The sequence below is a fragment of the Lipotes vexillifer genome, unplaced genomic scaffold, assembly GCF_000442215.2.
Source record: "Lipotes vexillifer unplaced genomic scaffold, Lipotes_vexillifer_v1.1 scaffold96, whole genome shotgun sequence".
Classification (NCBI taxonomy): domain Eukaryota; kingdom Metazoa; phylum Chordata; class Mammalia; order Artiodactyla; family Lipotidae; genus Lipotes; species Lipotes vexillifer.
Genome location: NW_006798666.1, coordinates 1,689,275 through 1,710,497, shown reverse-complemented (window position 1 = coordinate 1,710,497; position 21,223 = coordinate 1,689,275). Strand labels below are relative to the sequence as shown.

Below are 21,223 nucleotides of genomic sequence, written 5' to 3'. Positions count from 1 at the left end.
GTATGCTGCAAAGGACATTACAAACATCCAACCCAAGATCTTTTGACGAATGACATACTTTGGTGTAGGTTAAGTTATGCTGTAGTAACAAACATCCTCAAAATCTCACTGGTTTAACACACAAAAAAAGGATTTATATCTCACTCACACTACCTGCTTACTATGGAATCAGAGGACTAGAAAGAATGCTATTCATTGCAGTCGCCAAGGGGCCCAGAGTGGTGGAGTACTGAAGATGTGGGAACTCACACACTAGCACTTTGGTTCACATTTCACTGGCCAACACTAGTTGTGTGTCCACTGCTGATATTATAAGAGGTAGGGACGGGACTTCCCTGGTGGTGCAGTGGTTAAGAATCCTCCTGCCAATGCAGGGGACACGGGTTTGAGCCCTGGTCCAGGAAGATCCCACATGCTACGGAGCAACTAAGCCCGTGCGAAGCCACAGCTGCTGAGCTTGCGCTCTAGAGCCCGTGAGCCACAACTACTGAGCCTACGTGCACAACTACCGAAGCCCGCGCACCTAGAGCCCATGCTCCGCAACAAAAGAAGCCATCGCAAGGAGAAGCCCGCGCACCGCAATGAAGAGTAGCCCCCGCCGCTCGCCGCAAAAGCCCACGCACATCAATGAAGACCCAACGCAGCGAAAAAATTAATTAATTAATTAATTTAAAAAAAAAAAAAGAGGTAGGGAAATACAATCCTGCCATCTGCCAGAAGAGGAGAACTAGAGATTTGTTAAGTAGTCCTACTGGCCCACTACTAATGGAAATCCAGAGAAATTAAAGTGGTCCACCCTGATTTATGTGGCTTTTTCTTTCCTTTTCTTTCTCTCTCTCTCTCTCAACCTCTCTCTCTCTCTTTTCCATGAGATATATGTTTGGGTGGTGGGCCTGAATATAGTGGCATAGCTTCCTCAAACCTTAAAAAAGTCCTCTGCATGCCCCGTCCTCCAAAACATCAACTCCAAAATTACAATCATCCAACCACAAAAAGTGATCAAAATGAATAGTCAAAATCTTGCAGTCTTCCAACCTACTTTAACATTAGCCACAATACAAAGATTAGAATATTACTCAGCTGCCTTCAGTTCTTTAAAGGGATGATGGATGATCATAAAGCAAAGGATATTTTATTTGGGGTAAAAGTCTGAAACATCATCAGCAAATTATCAGAATCATTTCATTCCCAACCAAATGAGAATTTTGTAATTTGTAATTCTCTGCTTTCTAAAAATATTAATCTCAAATTGTTTTCAATAGCACTGATCATTTTTTAAATGAATACATGACTATAGGAGTAAATTTATAATAAAAACATAAAATAACCGCATTTTGTTGCATGATTCAAGATGAGACACATGCAGACTGATCAGGGGGTTAACCATGCTCCCCCAGAGACCTAACTCACTTCCTGCACAAGAGCCTGTGAATCAGAATTGTCATCAATGTTTCCAAGTACGGTTCAACCCAGCCAGAATGCTGCTTTTGAATGATTTGGCCAGGTAGAGCTAAAATTACCTACTTAAGTAATAAATTTATCATCGGTCACTTTTTCTATAGCCTCCCTCAACCTACTAAAAGAGAGTTTTGCCCAATTGAGGCAATCTCTGTTTTTTTTCTTCTCTTAAAGAGAACTTAGATGTGGTTAGCTGCCTTTCTCATTAGATGTCACATTAAAAAAAATGACAGCAAATAGCATATTATGCATATTGAGGTACTTTTGCTCTTCAAACTCCATTAAGTTCTTATGAAACTCAATTAAGTAAAAGAACAGCTAATTAGAACAGTCTGTTTTCAATAGACTTAAAACTTTGCAAAGAAGGTGACTCCAAGATCTTAGGCCTAACTACTCCTTTCTCCCATATGTCCAAGCCACAGTATTTGAGACCAGACAGTAAATTCATTCTTATCTATTTTAAGTAAATCACACTAGTCCTGCTGTGATTTCCCTTTATATCATGAGGCCTCTGGGAGGTTATTTATTCTGGAAACATCCTCTGTAGTTAGAGGAAATCTAGAGCAGGCAAGAACACGGCTTGCATTCATTGAGAGTTAAATTGGACCAAAACTTGTAAGTGAAAGAGGCAAAGGGAAAATAATCAAAACCATTTATGACTTTAGATACTTTACTTGAATGAAATTCCAGATATTTATCTAATTTCAACAGTCCATAAATTATCAATATTTTATTAATAATGGAAGATACTAATAGAAATTATAAGTATTTACCTTATGATAGTAATATAAGAAATTATCAAATGCTTGCTGAAGAAACAAAAATATTCATATATATATACATATATATGATATGATTGAGGCCTAAATAGCATGGAAATATACGTAAAAAAACTTTATAAAAGCAATCAATGTGTGGTAAAGTGATTCTCTAAACAAAAATACATATTTCAAATGAAAAGCAGCTAAATTCTATGTTGTGTTGAATTAATCACATACAGACATTTTTCTTTCATGGGGGAGAGGGTTAAACTACTGCAATTAAAGTTTTAAGCTTTCAACCAAAGTTTGACGAAAGTTAAAAAAATTAGTCATTGTTTTGTTCAATTTATTTATTTAGGCAGAGCCACACAGCTTGTGGGATCTTAGTTCCCCTACCAGGGATAGAACCCAGGTTCTCAGCAGTGAGAGCGTGGAGTCTTAACCACTGGATCGCCAGGGAATCCCTGGACAATTTATTGATAGTCCCTGTTGCCTTCTTCATTTATTCATTCTATAATACTTATGGAATCTCCATATTCCTTATCCTGGAGCCAGAGCATAGATCAATTGTGAAATGATCACAGCTAATTTGCTAAAACTTTGGAAATTGCAAAGATTTGCTTTTCCAAGTATAATCCCAATCACCCTCACTCAGTTGTAGCCCAATATCCCTCCATGAGCAGGAGGGAGAGGGTCCGGGTGTACGATCCCAGCTTATTTAGGCCACAGGTGGTTGTGAGTTTCTGCAGGCAAAATGAAACAGTTAGCAATTATAAATTACAGCTGTGTTATACTCCCTTAAGTATTCGTTTGCTCTCTCAAAATCTCCGTATGTTCACTGAAAAGAATATAACCAGATAATATGAACATTTTTCACAGACGTTCCACTGAAAACAGTCAAGAAGCCCCCAGCTTATATTTCATATATGCCCTGTGCCAGGCTAAGTACTGGAGTACAAGCAGGATTGAAAACCAAACCAACACAAAATAAAGGCAAATAACAAAAAAGTGTGCTGCCCCAGCACTCACAGAATTCAGTCTAGAGGGGGAGAAGTAAACCCATAACGACAAGACATGAAGAGACTAATAAATGAGATTAAGAGCCAAATGTGATGGGAGTGCAGACGGCAGAATAACCAGTCTGCATCAGAGATTCAAGGAAGGCTCAAAGAAAAGCTGACCTTTAGACTGGGGCTTGAATAAAGACAGCAACCAGGTTTGAGAGGGAAGCACTGCTTGGGCAAATGGACAAAGTCAAGGGGAAATACAGCACGTTTCGAGAACAGAAACAATCCTGGTTTGGGTGGATGAGGCTGGAACTGAGGTCAGGCTGTGAGAGGAGTCTGCAGACTTGGAGACCACCCTTTAGGAAGATAACAAAAATCTGAAAAATCAGATCTGACTCATGGAAGGAAACAAGTATGATGGCAGAAAAGGGTTTTTCTTAAGGAGAGAAAAGAAAGTCTAAATAGGGATGGTGGGGGTCTTCTGAATGATTAAAGTAATAGAAAATGGCCTGGAAATTTATCACCAAATAATATATTAAGTAACTGCAACAAAAAAAATAATTATCATTCAAACACACATTGCACAAACTTATGTCTTTTTTTCCTTTCTTTTTTTAGGGGCCAGATTACATATCACAATGTGATTTGGATACCAGTGGTTATGCATTATTTACTTTTATTGTTCACACAAATATGTCCTTAATTTATGATAACAACATGGGCTCAGCTGGCCAAATCTGTTACAGGAATTGATTATAATGCCACTCAAGACTGATATTTTATCAGACTAACTCTCCAAAAATAACTCATTTCTTTAATGAAATCAATGTAATCTTAAACCATGTGTACACACAAAAAAATCATAGCCATAAATGTCATTTTCTGTAAGTAGAAACATAATAGACTCTCTCATATACTTCCAAATGTAATTAAGCCCAAGAAAATTTCCACTTAACTCCAACTCAAAATTCCAATGACTTTCCAAATAATTTTAAGTTGTATTCACCAAAGGTATTTATTTACCTGAGAGAAACTGCATGTGGCCCATATATCTCTCTCACTGCCGACAAATCAGCTTCGAGTTGGGGGTGCTTGTGCAGCTCCCCGTCATAGTTCACCTGATGTAAAGGGATAATTTAGAAATGACTTAGGGTAAAGAGAATCAAAAAATTCAAAATACAAACAATCTCTTGGACAGGTGACCCTGTAGTTCTGCCATGGGCATTTTCTCTGTCGCCTTCATGAAAAAAGAATAGACAGCTCAGGGCTTCCCTGGTGTCGCAGTGGTTGGGAGTCCGCCTGCCGAAGCGGGGGACACGGGTTCATGCCCCGGCCCGGGAAGATCCCACGTGCCGCGGAGCGGCTGGGCCCGTGAGCCATGGCCGCTGAGCCTGCGCGTCCGGAGCCTGTGCTCCGCAACGGGAGAGGCCACAGCGGTGAGAGGCCCGCGTACCACACACACACACACACACACAAAAGTAGAGACAGTTCAGCAATACATTCACTAAAGTTCTTAGGTTCACATACATCTAGTATAATTTATTATGCTTAAAAAGTAATATTTGACTACTCTGATACGAAGACAATGCCAATGTTAAAAGGAGTGAAGTGGCAGATAATCTGAAAAACTTCTAGACTGAAAAAAAATATTTACTTCCCCCTGTAAGAATTAGCAGTGTAAATAAAAATCGAAACTGGAAGAATTATTTTGCAGAATGTTAGAGTATTATATTGGTTAAAGAATCATTAGGAAAAGTACCCCATTCCTAGTAAGGCATTCTGGAGACAGGAAACCTAGTTTTATTTATGTCCGTCCATACCTCTACTGCCTTGCATACACTTGATTGACAGATTACTAATTTCTGATTCTGAATGAATAAATTGACTTGCATTCTTTACATAATAATAACTGGCTTTAAAGCATCTCTTTAACATATTACCTTTCCCTTAAACTATCCAAGTTACAAAGCATATTGGATCAAGAAGTTTACAGAAACAGAACAAGACAACTTATATAGCCATATCCTAAAATCAAATGCTCAGTTTAAAATTTTAACATTGTTCTGGAAAAATATAATGAATTCTTTCATATAGATGCATATGTGGCTATGCTATTTTCATATATATAAATTACGATGTTTCTTCATAACAATTTTTCAACAAACTATAGTATAGAAGGAAAAGGAAGATAATGAATACAAATAATGAGGATGCTCGATAATTAGGGCCTATTAGTTTTTATAAAGGTTAATCACCTTCTATTTAAAACTAACAGTTCATGCTTTTATTAGTGTCACCATTTCAAAATATTGACTGAGCACAATATGCTTAATAAATGTAAAAGTTAAAAGCATAATAAGATGCTGTCTGTAAAACATCTGTAATGAAGTTAAGACAACTTCAATGTAAATAAATGATTACAGTCAAATAATTGCAAAAGTAACCATAATTCCTGAAAATATATAGAAAATGAGCGACAGACAAATTATAGGAATTTCCTTGTTAGTTACAGAACCCTGAACAACACACAGGTCTTTTAGATGACAAGCGCAGATTTCCACTAGAACGAGTATGGCTACTGCTACCTTTGAGAGTGGCTATTTGGAGGAGCTGGTGTGCTTACCTGTCCTCCATAATAAAATTCTTCAGAATCATTATCTCCTTCAGAATCTTCTTCCACCGTACTATTTTGTCTTGACTCCTTAAAATAATAGTAAGAAGGCAATTTTAATGGTCAAACTAGTTTTCCTCCTTCTGAAACTAAAGTAACAAATGACCATAATAGGTAGGTCTCATGCATACCACATGGATTTTAAATAAAAGAAATGTTGGTGCAGTACAAACCGAAAACAAAAAGGTAGTAAGAGACAATTTTGTGGGTGCATTAAGCTCTATGTATGTTTCACTGGTCTTGAGTTGTACAATTTAATATTTGATGTATATAAAAAGCTATGTTAATCAATTACAATTTGGGGTTTGTTCTGATAAAACATCTGAGCAGCTCACACTGATTCAATTTTTTATTAAAAAATTCCTCAGCGTTATTTATCCCAGACTGTTCTCACTTCCACTGCCAACTCCACATAATGGTATGAAAGAAAAGGCACTTTGAATCTAATAATATAAAGCTCAAATTATGAAAATAGATACAAATCACATTATGAAGAGAACTTTGTAGAAATTATCTTAGATTTCAGATTTCAAAAGGATATTTAATTAAATATGCTTGAACTTGAAGTTTGAGTTTCTAATTAACTGAACTGTGTCTAAAGTACAAACAAAGTAATAGAAAATGTGTCTAAAGTACAAAAAACAAAGATTCATCTAAAGTAACTATTCCTATCCCTGACCCTTTTAAAGTAATTAAGAGAAAAGGTAGCTGCTTTTAGACACAGGAATCTATTAATTCAATGTTTTGTAATTATCCCTAAATTTCTAGATAAAATTTCAAATTCCTAAGGCAAACAAAAAACCTAGAAAAGGGAATTTGGGTTTTGTAAAATACAAACAGTTTTTGGTTTTAGCAGCAATAATGCTAAATCAGTGATTCTCAGTTTGGCTACTGAAGAGCACGATGAATGGTACAACACTGAGGGGAAGGCAGGGTTGCATTCAGTGCATAGTTTTAAAACCAAAGAATGGTCGGGTGCCACCACATTCATTTTGTTTGTTTAATGTCCCAGTATTTACTTAGAGATTGAAGTAAACTTCTTGAAGGTGAGGAAAGGGGATATGTTTGTTGTTGTTGTTTTAACACTGGCCAAAAATAATAAGACTATACCCAAGCTCTGTGTTCCTTTAGCTAGAAAGATCACCTTTTACAGATGAAATTCTAAGGGTCTGATCAAAACTATGTATACCACATACAGTTAATCTAAACATACAGTTTAGAATAACATACGGTTATTCTACATATGTTACATAAGTGCTCTTCAATCAACTACATTATTTGATGAAAACACAGAGAACAAGTTAGGTTTTGTATGCACTTTATTTAGATTTAAACCAGATGTTCTTTCTATTACTTGAAAGGTAGCTAATTTTAGGCCACCATCTTTCCCATACATAAGTCCCTAAGCCAGGAGCATGTACTTCATTCACTGTATGCAATTTTAACCTAAATAATGATGATATTAACTACAAATACACAGTAAATTTCAAATATATCTATACTGTTTGAAGAAATATAATAAAACATAAAATGTAATTTACATACCTCCCCATTTTCCTTCTGTAATTTGGATTTTATGGATAAGCAACAGTTAATGTCATTTGTCTTTCTTAATTCTGAAAGTTATAATTAAAGAATCATTTTAGTTTTCAGTATACTATTTACCAAATATTTATAAGTTTCAGTATAAAAACACCCCATAGATGATTCTTTCCTTTGCAAGAGAAATTAAGGGATATTTTGAAATTATATTATGTTGGCGAATTATATTACATACAAACTATTCTGATGTTTCATTGCCCATAAAAATGTGCTCAAACTGAAGTGGCCACAGTACAAATTCCTTCAGTTCTCACTATATATTTCATGGGATCTACATTGCCTTCAGTATGTTTTTTAAATATTCAGTTTGTCTGGCAGTATCACTATGAATGAAAATATTTTCACAAAAGCAAATATCTGCATAAGGCATTTAAATGGGACTTTTTAAAAGTACTAATTTATGCATTTTTAAAACTGTTGAAAAACAAATTAATGACTTTAAATAGAAAATCTGTATGGAAAACCAGATTTATAGATGCCAAAGATAAATACTATATGGGTTAAAAGAAACCAAAAAACAAAGCTACCTACAATCAAGAAAATACTAACCTGGAATTTAAGAAAATAGTGTATTCCTATTACCTGTTGCTATTCGATGAAAAATTACTGGAATTGGCTCTGTAGTAACTAATACATCTTCATCATTTTCTGAACTTGACACATATGTATTATCTGCAAAAGAAATACAGACAACTAAAGGCATAGTAACTTGAAAAAGTACAACCTTTATTAAAAAAAATTAAGGTATAGCCACATCGCTTCCAACACTCATAAGGCACACACTACGGTTCTGATTAATCTCAGAAAAAAAATGAAGTAAATTGCAGGTTTATGTGCGAATTAATTGTAAATAGCTTCTTTAAAGATGTTTGCATCTCCTAGAGAAATATGGACTTTGGATAGAGACTATCCGAACACATCTCTAACATCCCATGCAGTAATGGATCACTTGGACGCAACTGGTTGCCTCAATTCATTGAAGAGCATCCTTCCCAACATCGGTATCAAGTATCTGGTAATATGACACACGACTGTTATTTTTTTTGCTCATTGATGATTACAGGGCATCTGTGACACAGCTATTCAACAAATATTTAACCAATTTTTAAATAATGGTCCTATAATACACTCATCAATGATGTATAAAAAATGTAAAAATATATATAAAAAATAAAAGTATAAAATAGACCTAACCAACAATAGAAGCCTGTATCAATTTCTGCTAGGAGAAATGAGTGTTCAGATGACTTACTGAACACATGATAAAAGATCTTGAGCCCAGTTTTCATAATATTGTGTCAGTACAATGAGAACATGATTTTTAAATGATCGATAGCTAAGTCATTACTTTATTTCCAAAGAAACATCTGTACTGTTTTTAGACCTTGAGTAGTGACAGTGATATGTATTCACAACATAGCCACAAAAGACTCTCAAAGTCACAAGGCTTTAAGTTATTCAGGAATCTGAGAGGAGACGGGGGTGGATTAGACTTGAAACAAAACAGGTTTGCCCCATTACTTTGATTTGTTCTAATTACAAATTTTGCCTTATTTCCTTTTCAAGTAGCATCTAGGAGGGTGTGAGGATTTTTGTGTTTATCAAGTGAGACCCCGGATTAAGAAACAGATTTAGTATAACTTTTTAATTACTGTCTCATCATATTAGGTGAGCCTTTGACTGCTTATCTGGGGTCTCTTCTGTCAGTAAACTCATACCTTCGGGTGAGGATCAACAGCTGCTCTGTTAAAACAGAGTTATTAAATTTCTTAACCCTCATTCAGAGGGTTCAGTCCATTTTTAAACCTCTTAAACCCTCATTCAGAGCCTTACTGATTCATTGTGCATAGTTCGGTTTTCCCTATGTACAATGGATTCCTTGACGCAAACTTGAGAAGAAAAAGAGCAATGGAAGCAATAGCTGACCACCAACTAGAAGGGAAGATCCAGAAAAATCTGGACAGTGGACTCCATATCATGGAATACCTCAGTGTCATGGAATGAGGAGGATTGTACCAAAGCATCAAGAGGCCAATAAATTAGAACCTTCTGTTTAAGAAAACAGGGAAATGAATAACTCAATTTAAAGGATCAAATGGCTCCCACAAAGTGCTGACACTGGAAGGCAGTGAGGTGTGATTCAAGACAATATAATTTAGTAAATAATTGTTGCATAACACCGAAAGACAGGATTAGGCATTCGACATATCATTTTCTAAGAGATTTTCTACCAGTCTGTATTTTGATTAGTATTTAAGCATTAGAACACTTTTAATTTCTGCTTTTGGCTTAATTTACCCAAACCAAAATGTTTTCAGTTTGCATAACAGTATCCATTAAATAACCATTATGATACAATAGGCCAGATCACAGAGGTGTATTCAAGTCAAGAACAGAAATGTAAGAGTAGACAAAGCACTTCAAATCTAGACTCTGCTACCAATTAGCTGTTGATCCCTTTAAATCTAAGCCACTGTCTGCTTAGTTATAAAAGGAAGAGGTCTGCTGATGACTTTGAGGAGCGTCCCAGCTGTCTGAATTGATTCTATGTTTTCTTTTGTTGTTGTTTAAATAATTATTTCTAAATCTTCCTCAACCTATTTTGATATCTGTAATAATACATTGTCTTTGTTTAGACATAGGAAAGGAGGACACAAAAAGGATAAAGAATGCATTTAAGGTAACAGAATGAGTCAGTGACAGAACAGAATGCTTTCAAACTCAAATTCCTTCACGGGAAGTCTCCCACTTGAGTCTAAGGCTGGCAATTTCTTTTCCTGAAAGCTTCCGGGGACAATTAGGTTCTTTAACATGTATGTTTTGTAGAGAACCTGTAGATTTTTGTTTAAGGCTGTTAACAGTATGACTATTTTCTCTTCCCTTCCCTACCAGACTAGGCAAGCATTACTGGACAAGGGTGAGATGAGTAGAGAGCTACAGAAACGCATCTCTTAAATTACTGCTTTTATTCTATTTCTAATTTAAGCCAGCATTCCATTATTCATTACTATGTAACTTAATAGAAATAATTATAAATAATAACTATACTGGTTTTATAATACAATCTGCATATTTCCTCTACATATGATATTCATGTCAACCACCAAGCCAATTATTATCCCTATTTCAAAGATGAGGAAACCAAGGCTGAGAAAAATTAATTCACCCAAATTATTTAAGTAACAAAGTAATTACACAGGGCGTAGTAAGTGGTAAAACTGTCTGAATCCAAACATCAATGCTTTGCTATGTTTTTTTATATCAAAATATTGCCACTCAACAATTGTAGTATCTTGTAAAACATGTAAGAGAAACGAGAGAATTCATACCCTCCAGTAGGTAAGCCTCCCAATTAAAGGTGGTAACTGATGAGAAAGAATTCTGCTGGCCTGTCACAACAGAGTCAATTATCTGTGATTTGTAATATACTTACCTTTAAAAAACAGAAAACTGTCTACAGTAGAAACTCCACAGGTAAACTAGAAGGCTGCTTTATTTCTTCATTTTATTTGAAGAGCCAATATGTCTTTAGTATTTCATTTTTATACATGTTATTATGTATACCTAAAACTGAAGACCCTCTCAATTTTCATTTTCACAAAAACAAACTATGAAATGAGTTCCAATAGATGGCACAGGTAACTTAATAGATTAAAACTATAAAATGGCAAATCTGCTAAGGAATAAATAGGATGGCATAATCCTGAATTTGGAGGATTATGCTAATACATGTTCATAGGGCAAAAAAAATTCCATACTGTATTTTCAAACTTAGGTGATGAGCTAAGCACTGAACCGTATTATCCAGAAAAAGTAGGAAAAAAATCCTGAGGAACATTAGCAGAAGGAATTAATAAAAGTACTATCAAGATTACTGCATTTAGAAATTAAAAGCAACATAAAAGAGAGCATTTGTTTGAAATAATTTTTAAAATAGGCAAGCTTTCTGGAAGAAAAATCAAGGGGAGAAAAAGACAAGAATAAATATAAAATAACAGGGCTTCCCTGGTGGCGCAGTGGTTGAGAGTCCGCCTGCCGATGCCGGGACGTGGGCTCGTGACCTGGTCGCTGTTCTGCATACTCCCTTGATAAGACACACACACACACACACACACACACACACACACACACACACACACACACATATATGTTTTATTATATATAGAGATATATATATATATATATATATATATATATATATATATAAAATAACAGAAATGAGAAAGGAGAAATAACCACAGAGATGCAGAAGATTTTTAGACTTACAGGCTGAATACTATTAAAAACACTTTTTGCTGAAAAATTTGGACATTCCTCCAACATAGTGGGCTTTCAAGAAGAACACATGTTTAAAAATGACTAAGAAATAGAAACAAAGAACAGATTCATCAATCATGGCAGAAATATATGACAACTGCTATAGAACCATCCCTAAAAAGATACCAGGTGGCGCAGTGGTTGAGCATCCGCCTGCCGATGCAGGGAACACGGGTTCGTGCCCCGGTCCGGGAAGATCCCACATGCCGCGGAGCGGCTGGGCCCGTGAGCCACGGCCGCTGAGCCTGTGCGTCCGGAGCCTGTGCTCCGCAACGGGAGAGGCCACAACAGTGAGAGGCCCGCGTACCTCAAAAAATTAAAAAAAAAAAAAAAAGATACAGGCTCAGATAGATTTGCTAGCAAGTTCTATCAAATGCCAAAGAACAGTTTAATTCCATCATCAATTTGAAGTATTTAATAACAGAGTACATGACAAAATACACGTAGTTCTTATAGAGCAGCCTTAAGATATCTGCTAATATATAACTTGTCACCTTCTATTCAAAGGAGAAAACATACACGATACCTCATTAGATGCCAAACAAGAATTCGATAAAGACTTAATACTCCTTCTTAAAAAAAAAAAAAAAAAAAAAAAAAAAAAGCTTAGTAAATGAGAAAAGGAATGATACTTGCTTTTCTGAAAGCAACTAGAAGCAAGCTCACTAATTTTGAGAAAAGGAACAAAGCTGCCAATTTTCATATCTATTATTAAAAATCATTCTGGAAATTCCAGCCAGTACAAGAGGAGAAAAAAATACAGGTATGAATACTGGAAAGGAAGAGCAAACATATAATTTTGTTTGTTTGTTTGTTTTTTGCGGTACGCGGGCCTCTCACTGTTGTGGCCTCTCCCGTTGCGGAGCACAGGCTCCGGACGCGCAGGCTCAGCGGCCATGGCTCACGGGCCCAGCCGCTCCGCGGCATGTGGGATCTTCCCGGACCGGGGCACGAACCCGTGTCCCCTGCATCGGCAGGCGGACTCTCAACCACTGCGCCACCAGGGAAGCCCATAATTTTCATATAATATTATCTATATAAGAAATCAAGCGTATTAACTGAACTCCTAGTACAAATAACTATGGATTAAAATTTAATAATGGGGAACATATTATAACAGTAATATTCACTTTGAAGAAAAAGCTCCATAGAAATACTACTACTACTTCTTCCGCAGAAGTGATAGGAATCCGAACTGAATTATAGACTTGGTTACCACCAAACTACACATCCTTGCGGAATATTTAACTTCCCTCAGCGCATTTCTTCAAGTATAAAATGTCATGATAGCACTTGTTCTGTCTATACACAAACTGGTGTTTAGAATCAATTCAATCATGTATAAGAAAATACGTGGCATCAACCAATTCAAAATTCTATCCCCAAATGCACTAATCTCTCTCTCCATCTCTGTGTTTTATTTACACTTCTCTTTTATAAATTAAATTATATTGGCAATTCACTATGCACTTGCTTCATGATGTAAACTCAATTTTAAAAAGCACCAATGATAACCAATACTTTATGTTTTAATTTTAATTTTTGTATACTGTAGTTCCAGTGGGGCTCCCATATGGTGAGAAAAACCAGAGTAATACTTCTTGACCACAAGAGGGAGCTAAACATTTGGTTCACTTGGTTTATTAAAGGCATCTACCGTATTTCTTGCGCTACAGAATAATTCACTTACTGTCTTCAGGGGGCTTTCATTTGTGGCATTATTTCTATCACCCTGACTTAAATGTCCTGCATCTCTCTTGGCTGACATCTCTAGGAGCTGCCACAGATGAGAAGCATAATAATCATAATATTTACAATAAATAGTGGGGCTTTTATTTTCCTAACATATTTAAGCAAACATTCAGCATCAAAAACATACCATATCATAATAAGGGGGAGGGCTGATTTCAAAACCAGCTAAGAAATTTTTTTTCTTTATACATTTCATGTCTTGGTTCTTCCAATAATATCTGCCTAGAATACTTTTTATAGTACTATTAAAAATAGGCATATTTTTAATAATGAATAACTCTCCTTGTAAAATTGCACAATAGTTTTATAGAATGCTATGCTTAAAACATATGGAGATCATAGCAAAACAACTGTAAGGGAACTTATGATATGTGAAAATTATTTTAAAGTGTAACATTTGATCTTACAGAAAGGTTAAATGCATAATGCAAATTGCCACTGGAAATACTTAGCTTAAAGGCTAAAAAAATATTTTACAATATCCTCGTACCACATTATTAACTAATTATTTTTTAAAAAATACTCAAAGTATACGTAATCAAAGTCACTTATAGCAATCTACTCATTTTATACAGAAAATTATGATCCCAATCATGCATAGTAAGTGAATAAAATGGCTAGATTTGAATAGGAATTGGAATTATGATTTCAATTTATGACCCTGACAGATCAGAACTGTTAGTTTGGTAACCATCAGATTTTATAAAGTAAGAATGCTGGAGTAAAAAATATATATATGAAACATAGGCAGTTAAAATTTGCTAATCTTTGCCACAGAATATGATAAAAAATAGATTCTTGCATTATACTTTTTTCTTTGGGGTAAACTAATCAAGTCATATTTGATCTACACTAAGTCTACAGTGCTCGTGCTCTTACTCAAGACAAAATTACAGACACCATTAGTGAGAAAAACATTAAAGATAAAGTCCAAATTATCATGACTTAAATATTGGCATACACATCCTGGGCTCTGGTGAGATTACAGTCAGTCTAGAAAGTAAGACTGAACATGGCCTAGAAGAAAGATACTGGTTTGATCTACAGAAAAATAGATCTGTAGTGACCTTACATTCAGTTTTCTATGGACAAATGTGTGTGGATCTAGTAATCTATTTCAGGACACATAGTGAGGACATCTGTGCATATGCAAGAAGGCTAGTACAGTCTAGCGGTATGGTCCACGGGCTCTGGACTATTGGGTTCAAATTGCAGTTCTTCCTCTTACTAGTAGTGTCGTCATTCAACTGTAAAATGAGGATATTATAGTAACAACCTCAGAGAGTTGTTGTGAGATGTGTTCAACTGTATATAAATTTAGAGAAATTAAGAAAGGCCTATTATTTTCAAATATTACTATTTTTTTAGCTATTATTTTAGCTGTTACTCCTACCCATTATTTTTAGAGTATGAAAAGCTAAATAATGTTCTAAAGCCAACAGCTAAACCGGTTTAGAGAATCTTCATTTTAATTGTAATGAGGTAAATATACAGGATGAAGCTATCATATGGACTCAAGGAAAGTAGTTTCATGGGAGAACTATTTTGATTCTGTACTGTGTCTCAGGGTGAGACATGTAACTCACAGGCAATCAAAAGAATTCTTTTATATTAAGTCTTCCCCTGCCAACCCTTCACCCCTAGATATATTTATATACATTTTACATGTCCAGAAGAAAAAGCTATTCAAAAAATCATGGCATGAATATTTGTAATAAAAAGAAAAAGAAAAACATACCTGGGTAATCTTCAGATACATGTACTGAATAGGATACACTGTTAAAACAGGAAAAAAAAAAAAAAGAGAGAGAGAAAAGAAAGGCTCAAGTTACTGCTAAGGCAAACGCTTTTACACAATGAAAACCAACCCCGTGTTACCCATTACTTTATATAGATATAAGTATAGATAACAAAATGGATTAGAAAACGTCTTTGATATTTGACAGAGGAAACTTACAGATTTTTAAGATATATGACATAGTAATATATGTCTTTTGTGATACTTTTTTAATTATAGCTAGGTCTTTTATCTCAGCAATGTCTAACATTCAGTAATTTATGATCATGTGCATTGTTTGCTCAGGTTTTATCAAATCAGCTTTTCTTAGCAAAAGAGAAGTATTTCTCCTGTTTAGTACGGCACTCAAGAATTATTTAAACATTTATTTTTAATACTGTTTCCTCACAATATGCTGTGCTTTTCAAACACTTCCTTTTCTTCAAAGAACTAACAAAATTATGACAGTGTAACTAATAGCTATTCATCAGCCAATCTTTCATCATTGCTATATATAATAAAGAAACTACCTCCTGTTCCCAGAAGGGTTGAGTTGTTTCAAAAATCATTGATAACAACTCCTTTTTCAGTAACTCCACTGTCTCTATGTACCTTTCTCATACGACATGCGGGGACTTGTCATACTTTGTTTACTCTACTCTCTGTGTCAGGTAGATTGCAAGTCTCCTGAGGTTAAGGTCCATGTCTATTTGTATTTTCAGCACAATTACCTATGGTAAACACATAAGCATGACGCACAGCACACTTTCAATATTAGCTTTTTGGATGGGTCAGTGGAGCTGCCACCTGTCACAGAAAAGTCAAAATTGAGTTCGAGTTCAGCCAAAATAACTGCCCGTTAAGACCAAAAACATATCAATTCTCTTTGAAGAAACGTACAGAATACAGAGCCTATGTAACGTATCATTCACAAAGTGAAAACAGTCCAAATTACTTGACGTGAACAAACAGGAACCTTGAACCAACATTCGAGAGAAAATTTCACCCAAGTGTTGGGATTAGCCCTCAGTGATGTTAAAACAGTTAATAAGTATGGTTAAGGATGTAAAGGAAAATCCAATCTCAAGAAGAAACAAACAAACACAAAGACATCATCAGGGTCTTGTGGGACACTAGCAAAACAGCAAATATTTTATATAATTAGAGTTTTAGAAGGTGAAAAGAGGGAGAATAATGCAGGGGGAAAAAAGCTGAAAATCTCCTAATTTGGGTGAACGACATAGATGTATAGATCGAAGAAGCCCAGAAAATCCCGAACAGGATATAAGTGCAAAGAAAATTAATTCTAGGTGCACATAGTCAAACTGCTGAAAACCAAGTAGAAAAAAAAAAAATTTAAAGAAGAGAAAAAAGTGGCACATTACTTGTAGGGAATCAGTAGGGAAACAAGAATCAGTGTTAAGTTTTCATAAGAAACTATGGAGGACACAGGACAGTTGAACAGTAAAGAGCTGGGGCGGGAGGGAAACGGGGGGGTAAACAAACAACTATGAAACCAGAATTCTTTATCCAAGCTATATATCTGTCAAGAATGAAGGCAAATAAAGAAGCTTTCAGATACGAGATAATTGTGGAAACAGGTCCCAGCAGACCTAAAGTATAAGAAATCCCAAACGAAGTTCTTCAAGCTGAATGATATCAGAAATTCAATTACCCAGAAGGAATGAAAAGCACCAAAAATTGTAAACATAAAAGACTATTTTTCTCTTAATGTTTTTAAAATATACATAGTTGTTTAAAGTAAAAATTCTAACACTTCATAGTGTGATTTATAACATATGTAAATGTAGTACACATGACAGTTACAGCATAATGTCAGGGAGGGCTTAAACGGTCACATACAGTTTCAAGGTCCTTAATCTTATGGGAAATGGTATAATATTAACCCTAAATAATAACTCTAAGAAAACTTCGAATATATATTGTAATTCCTAGAGCAAGCACAAAATAAGATTAAAAACAATAATAAATTAAATGGAATTCTAAAAGCATTTTGGAACCTTTAATCCAAAAGAAAGCAGGAACAGAGGAACAAAAAACAAGGGGCAAATAGAAAACAAAATAATAAATGGTGCCTGAATCCTACCATAGCAAGAATTGCCTTAAATGCTAATGGACTAAACACATTGAATAAAAGGCAAAGGTGAACAGATGGATTAAAAAAAGCTAGATCCAACTCTATGCTGTCTTTAAGAGATCCACATTAAATAAAAAGACACCGGTAGTTTGAAAAATTTTAAATGGAAAAGATATACCATGCAAAGGTAAGCATAAGAAGACTGAAGTGTTTAACAAAGACCTCAAGACAAAGATACAAAGAGATCATTCATAATATAAACGGGTCAATTCATCAGGATGATGGCACTATAATCATGAATGTGCATGTACCTAATAACACAGCTTCAAAAACCATGAGACAAAACCTGACAGAATTAAAGGGAATAACAGACAACTCCACAGTCATAGTATGAGAAACTGACAGAACCAACCCCCCTTCCCCCCAAAAAACTCATTAAAGACACAGATGATCTAAACTAGATTTTCACTGAAAACTACAACCACAAAAGATATTCAAAAGAATATCTTTTTCGGGCTTCCCTGGTGGCGCAGTGGTTGAGAGTCCCCCTGCCGATGCAGGGGACATGGGTTTGTGCCCCGGTCCGGGAAGATCCCACATGCCGCGGAGCGGCTGGGCCCGTGAGCCATGGCCGCTGGGCCTGCGCGTCCGGAGCCTGTTGCTCTGCAACGGGAGAGGCCACAACAGTGAGAGGCCCGCGTACCACAAAAAAAAAAAAAAAAAAAAGAATATCTTTTTCTTTTCAGGTACACTTGGATACAATATTCACCAAGGTAAATCATATACTGGTCTGTAAAACTAGTCTTAATAAATTTGAATGGATGGATGATCAGGGTTCAGTAGTTTATATCCTGGGTTTCCTGGCTCATCTTGTCCTACGACACTAAGTCGTAAGTCCTCAAGAAGCAACTGCCTTTTAGAACTTGTGACTGGGCTTTGTGACTGTGACCACAGGCGATGCAACCCCCCCCAGGCAAGCCCAAGTCTCCAGACTCCACCAGCCAAATCCCTGGCATGTTGCTTAGTCCTTGGAAAGAGATTAGGCAGAGACAAGAAAGACTAAATAAAGAAAAGAGTAGGAAAGAAAGATGGTTAGTAATGAGACCAAGTACTGATATACTGTTCTTTCATAAAGCATATTTAATTGCTCAATTAATTCAAGAAGCATTTCTTGGTAACCTGGTAGAAGCCAAACACTGTGTTAATGCCCAATAAGATTTAGGTAGGAAAAAATCAGGAGATAACTGAACAATTAATTCAGAGGGAAGCAAAGAATATGAAACATAATGAATATGCTAGACAAAGGAACTTGAATATTTTAAAGCACAACAGTCCTTTTTTTCTTAATAACTATAGATTCACATGAAGTTACACGGATAGTGCAGAGAGGTGTCATGGATCTTCACCAAGTTTCCCCCACTGATTATATCTTCTGTTCCTACAGCACAACATCAAAAGCAGGAAATCAACATTAGTGTAAAATCTGGGTACAGTTCTATCTATGTCATTTGTTCACATTTGCTTTGTGTGCCCACTATCACAAATCCAGATACAGAACTATCTGATCACTCAGAGAGTTCCCTCATGCTGCTGTCTTCAGGGTCAAGGCTGTCTCCCTTCACCCCAGCATTCCTAAACCCAGGCAGCCACTAATCAATTCTCCACCTCTGTAATTCTGTCATTTCAAGAGTATTATATAAGTGAAATCAGACTGTGAAGCATAAAAGAATTTTAAGACAAAATAAGTGTCTTGAAAAAATTACTGTGATTGGAAACATTTAGGATAGACTGAAGAGGAGAGACATTGAATTAAGTAATAAAATATGAGCAAATATCAGTGAGGAGGTGCCTATTGGAAAGGAGAAGGAAGAACAAATGGCAGATGTTGAACCCCAGCCAAGAGCCCAGCTTTGGGCCCTGAATCAAATGCCAAAACTTAGAAGATAAAATAACCATGCCAGTGGAGCCTCAAACAAGCTGGGGGAAATATACACCATGATCCCATGTGAATTTATTTTCCCACAATTCATTCCCTTCTACAATGGAACTGTACTATGCAGAAATGAAATCACTGATGATCAAGGCAACCCTTTATCTGGCAGTACTATGTGACAGAACCTGGGACCTTGCCAGAGATTATCCTCAGTACTAAATTTGGTTAATTCTCAATAGCTTACCATCTCAACCAACAGCACTTGGTTTCATCTTTCATCCGAATTAATGTTTAAATCCAAAGTGAAGCCTTAATACATTCCCATGTCTAACTCCAATTAGAAAGACTGCTGTGATTAGAGCCAAACAAACAGGATCAAATTCTAGCTTTAAGCTGGGTGGCATAAGAAAAGTCATTTCTATACACTCAGCTTCCATCCCTTTTCAGTAAAATGGGGGAATCCAGACCTACCTTACAAGCCCGCTGTGATGATTTAATGGCTTAACAGCTGTAAAGTCCCCAGGACAACGCCAGACACACAGCAGCAGGTGCCAAGTAATTTTAGTCAGCTTCCAGTACAAGCAATGAAAATTTACAGAAGTGAAATTTTACATGAATGAATATTCTCTGGGGAACTCGATTTGCTCAAAATCACAATATATTACATTTTTCAGAGACCAAAGCTAACATGGATGATTTTATTTTATGATTGTATTATCCTCATGATATTAAGAGACATTCCCATGTTCATGATCACACCTAATTTTTCAAATACAAAATAGAAAACAAAAGCCCTACAAAGTAATTCATCAGCCCCTGTGATATATAGCATCTTCTTGGTGTACACCCGAAGGAATATCACCAGAGCTGTAAAATCCAAATCAGTTTCACTAACAGAGTCCTTATGGAAACAATCTAGTATCAATAGAAGCAGACATGCATGATTAAGCTAAAGGACCTAAAAGGTAGGACCAAAAAGAGAGCAAAGGACCAAGCTTAAATAGATATGAGAGTAAGGGTAGCATATGCTGTACATAATAAATACTAAAGCAGGCAAAAATACTGAGAAGTGGTGGTGAAAGAGGGTGAACATGAGAAGGACGAAAAACCTGGAGCAAACTCTAAAATTCTGATTAAAAAAAAATGCCTTCAGATATTTAGAATTCACTAAATTACAATTACATTGAGGTGCTTTGCCAGAGAAATTAAGCTCCGTCTATGTGTGTTTGGCGTATACTGTATGCACCGCACAGTACTAGGTTCTTAATATCACAAGTTTAAAACTAGAATCTGTAAGTTATTTCATAACCTCAATAACTTTTTAGATAAAATGGTTGCTTCCGCCTCTCATTCCTCTGAAAGCATCTATCCCAGTTAAAGATACCTCCCGATAGCCAAGAGCCTCTGGAGAAGTTCCTGGGAGAGCCCTTAATTGTTCAGTATCTGCCTAACCTTGTGTTTGTTTATATATTTTTTAAAAATCATTCATAAGGTCATTAAAATCATTCATAAGGTCATTCTTGTATCAATTCACCATTTGCTCCATTACCATCCTCTTCCTTTTGAAATGTCTGCAGAGAGCTGAAAGTAGATCGAGTTTAGATCTAGTTCTCAAGCTCACAGATCTAAGAAAATTCTTTAAGAACAGGAAGGAGCTAAAGGAAGATGGCAGTTTTAACACAACAGAGAAGGGAACTCAAACTTGAAAGAGTTTTAGACCAAGAACACCTGTCAGTGGTACTGAACTCAATATCTGTATTCTACAAGTGGGCCCCCAAATGCTGTGACTTTCTGCATCTCTAACTCAAAACTCCCGGATCCTGAACTCATACTTCACGCAGGGGTTT

At 35.9% G+C, this 21,223-nt stretch overlaps 1 protein-coding gene across 3 annotated transcripts in view; it reads right to left on the bottom strand.

Moving 5' to 3' along the window:
* PARP8 (poly(ADP-ribose) polymerase family member 8) overlaps positions 1-21,223 on the bottom strand; it is a 181,580-nt gene that overhangs the window by 68,878 nt on the left and 91,479 nt on the right. For 2 of the 3 annotated variants that reach the window (XM_007470737.1, XM_007470738.1), the window contains 5 exons: positions 15,307-15,344; positions 8,082-8,171; positions 7,443-7,513; positions 5,850-5,927; positions 4,250-4,344 (listed from right to left, as the gene is read on the bottom strand). In XM_007470737.1, the coding sequence (XP_007470799.1) occupies positions 4,250-4,344; positions 5,850-5,927; positions 7,443-7,513; positions 8,082-8,171; positions 15,307-15,344 (372 nt within the window). The remainder of the gene's footprint in view (positions 1-4,249; positions 4,345-5,849; positions 5,928-7,442; positions 7,514-8,081; positions 8,172-15,306; positions 15,345-21,223) is intronic. The other variant, XM_007470739.1, reaches the window with a different exon arrangement.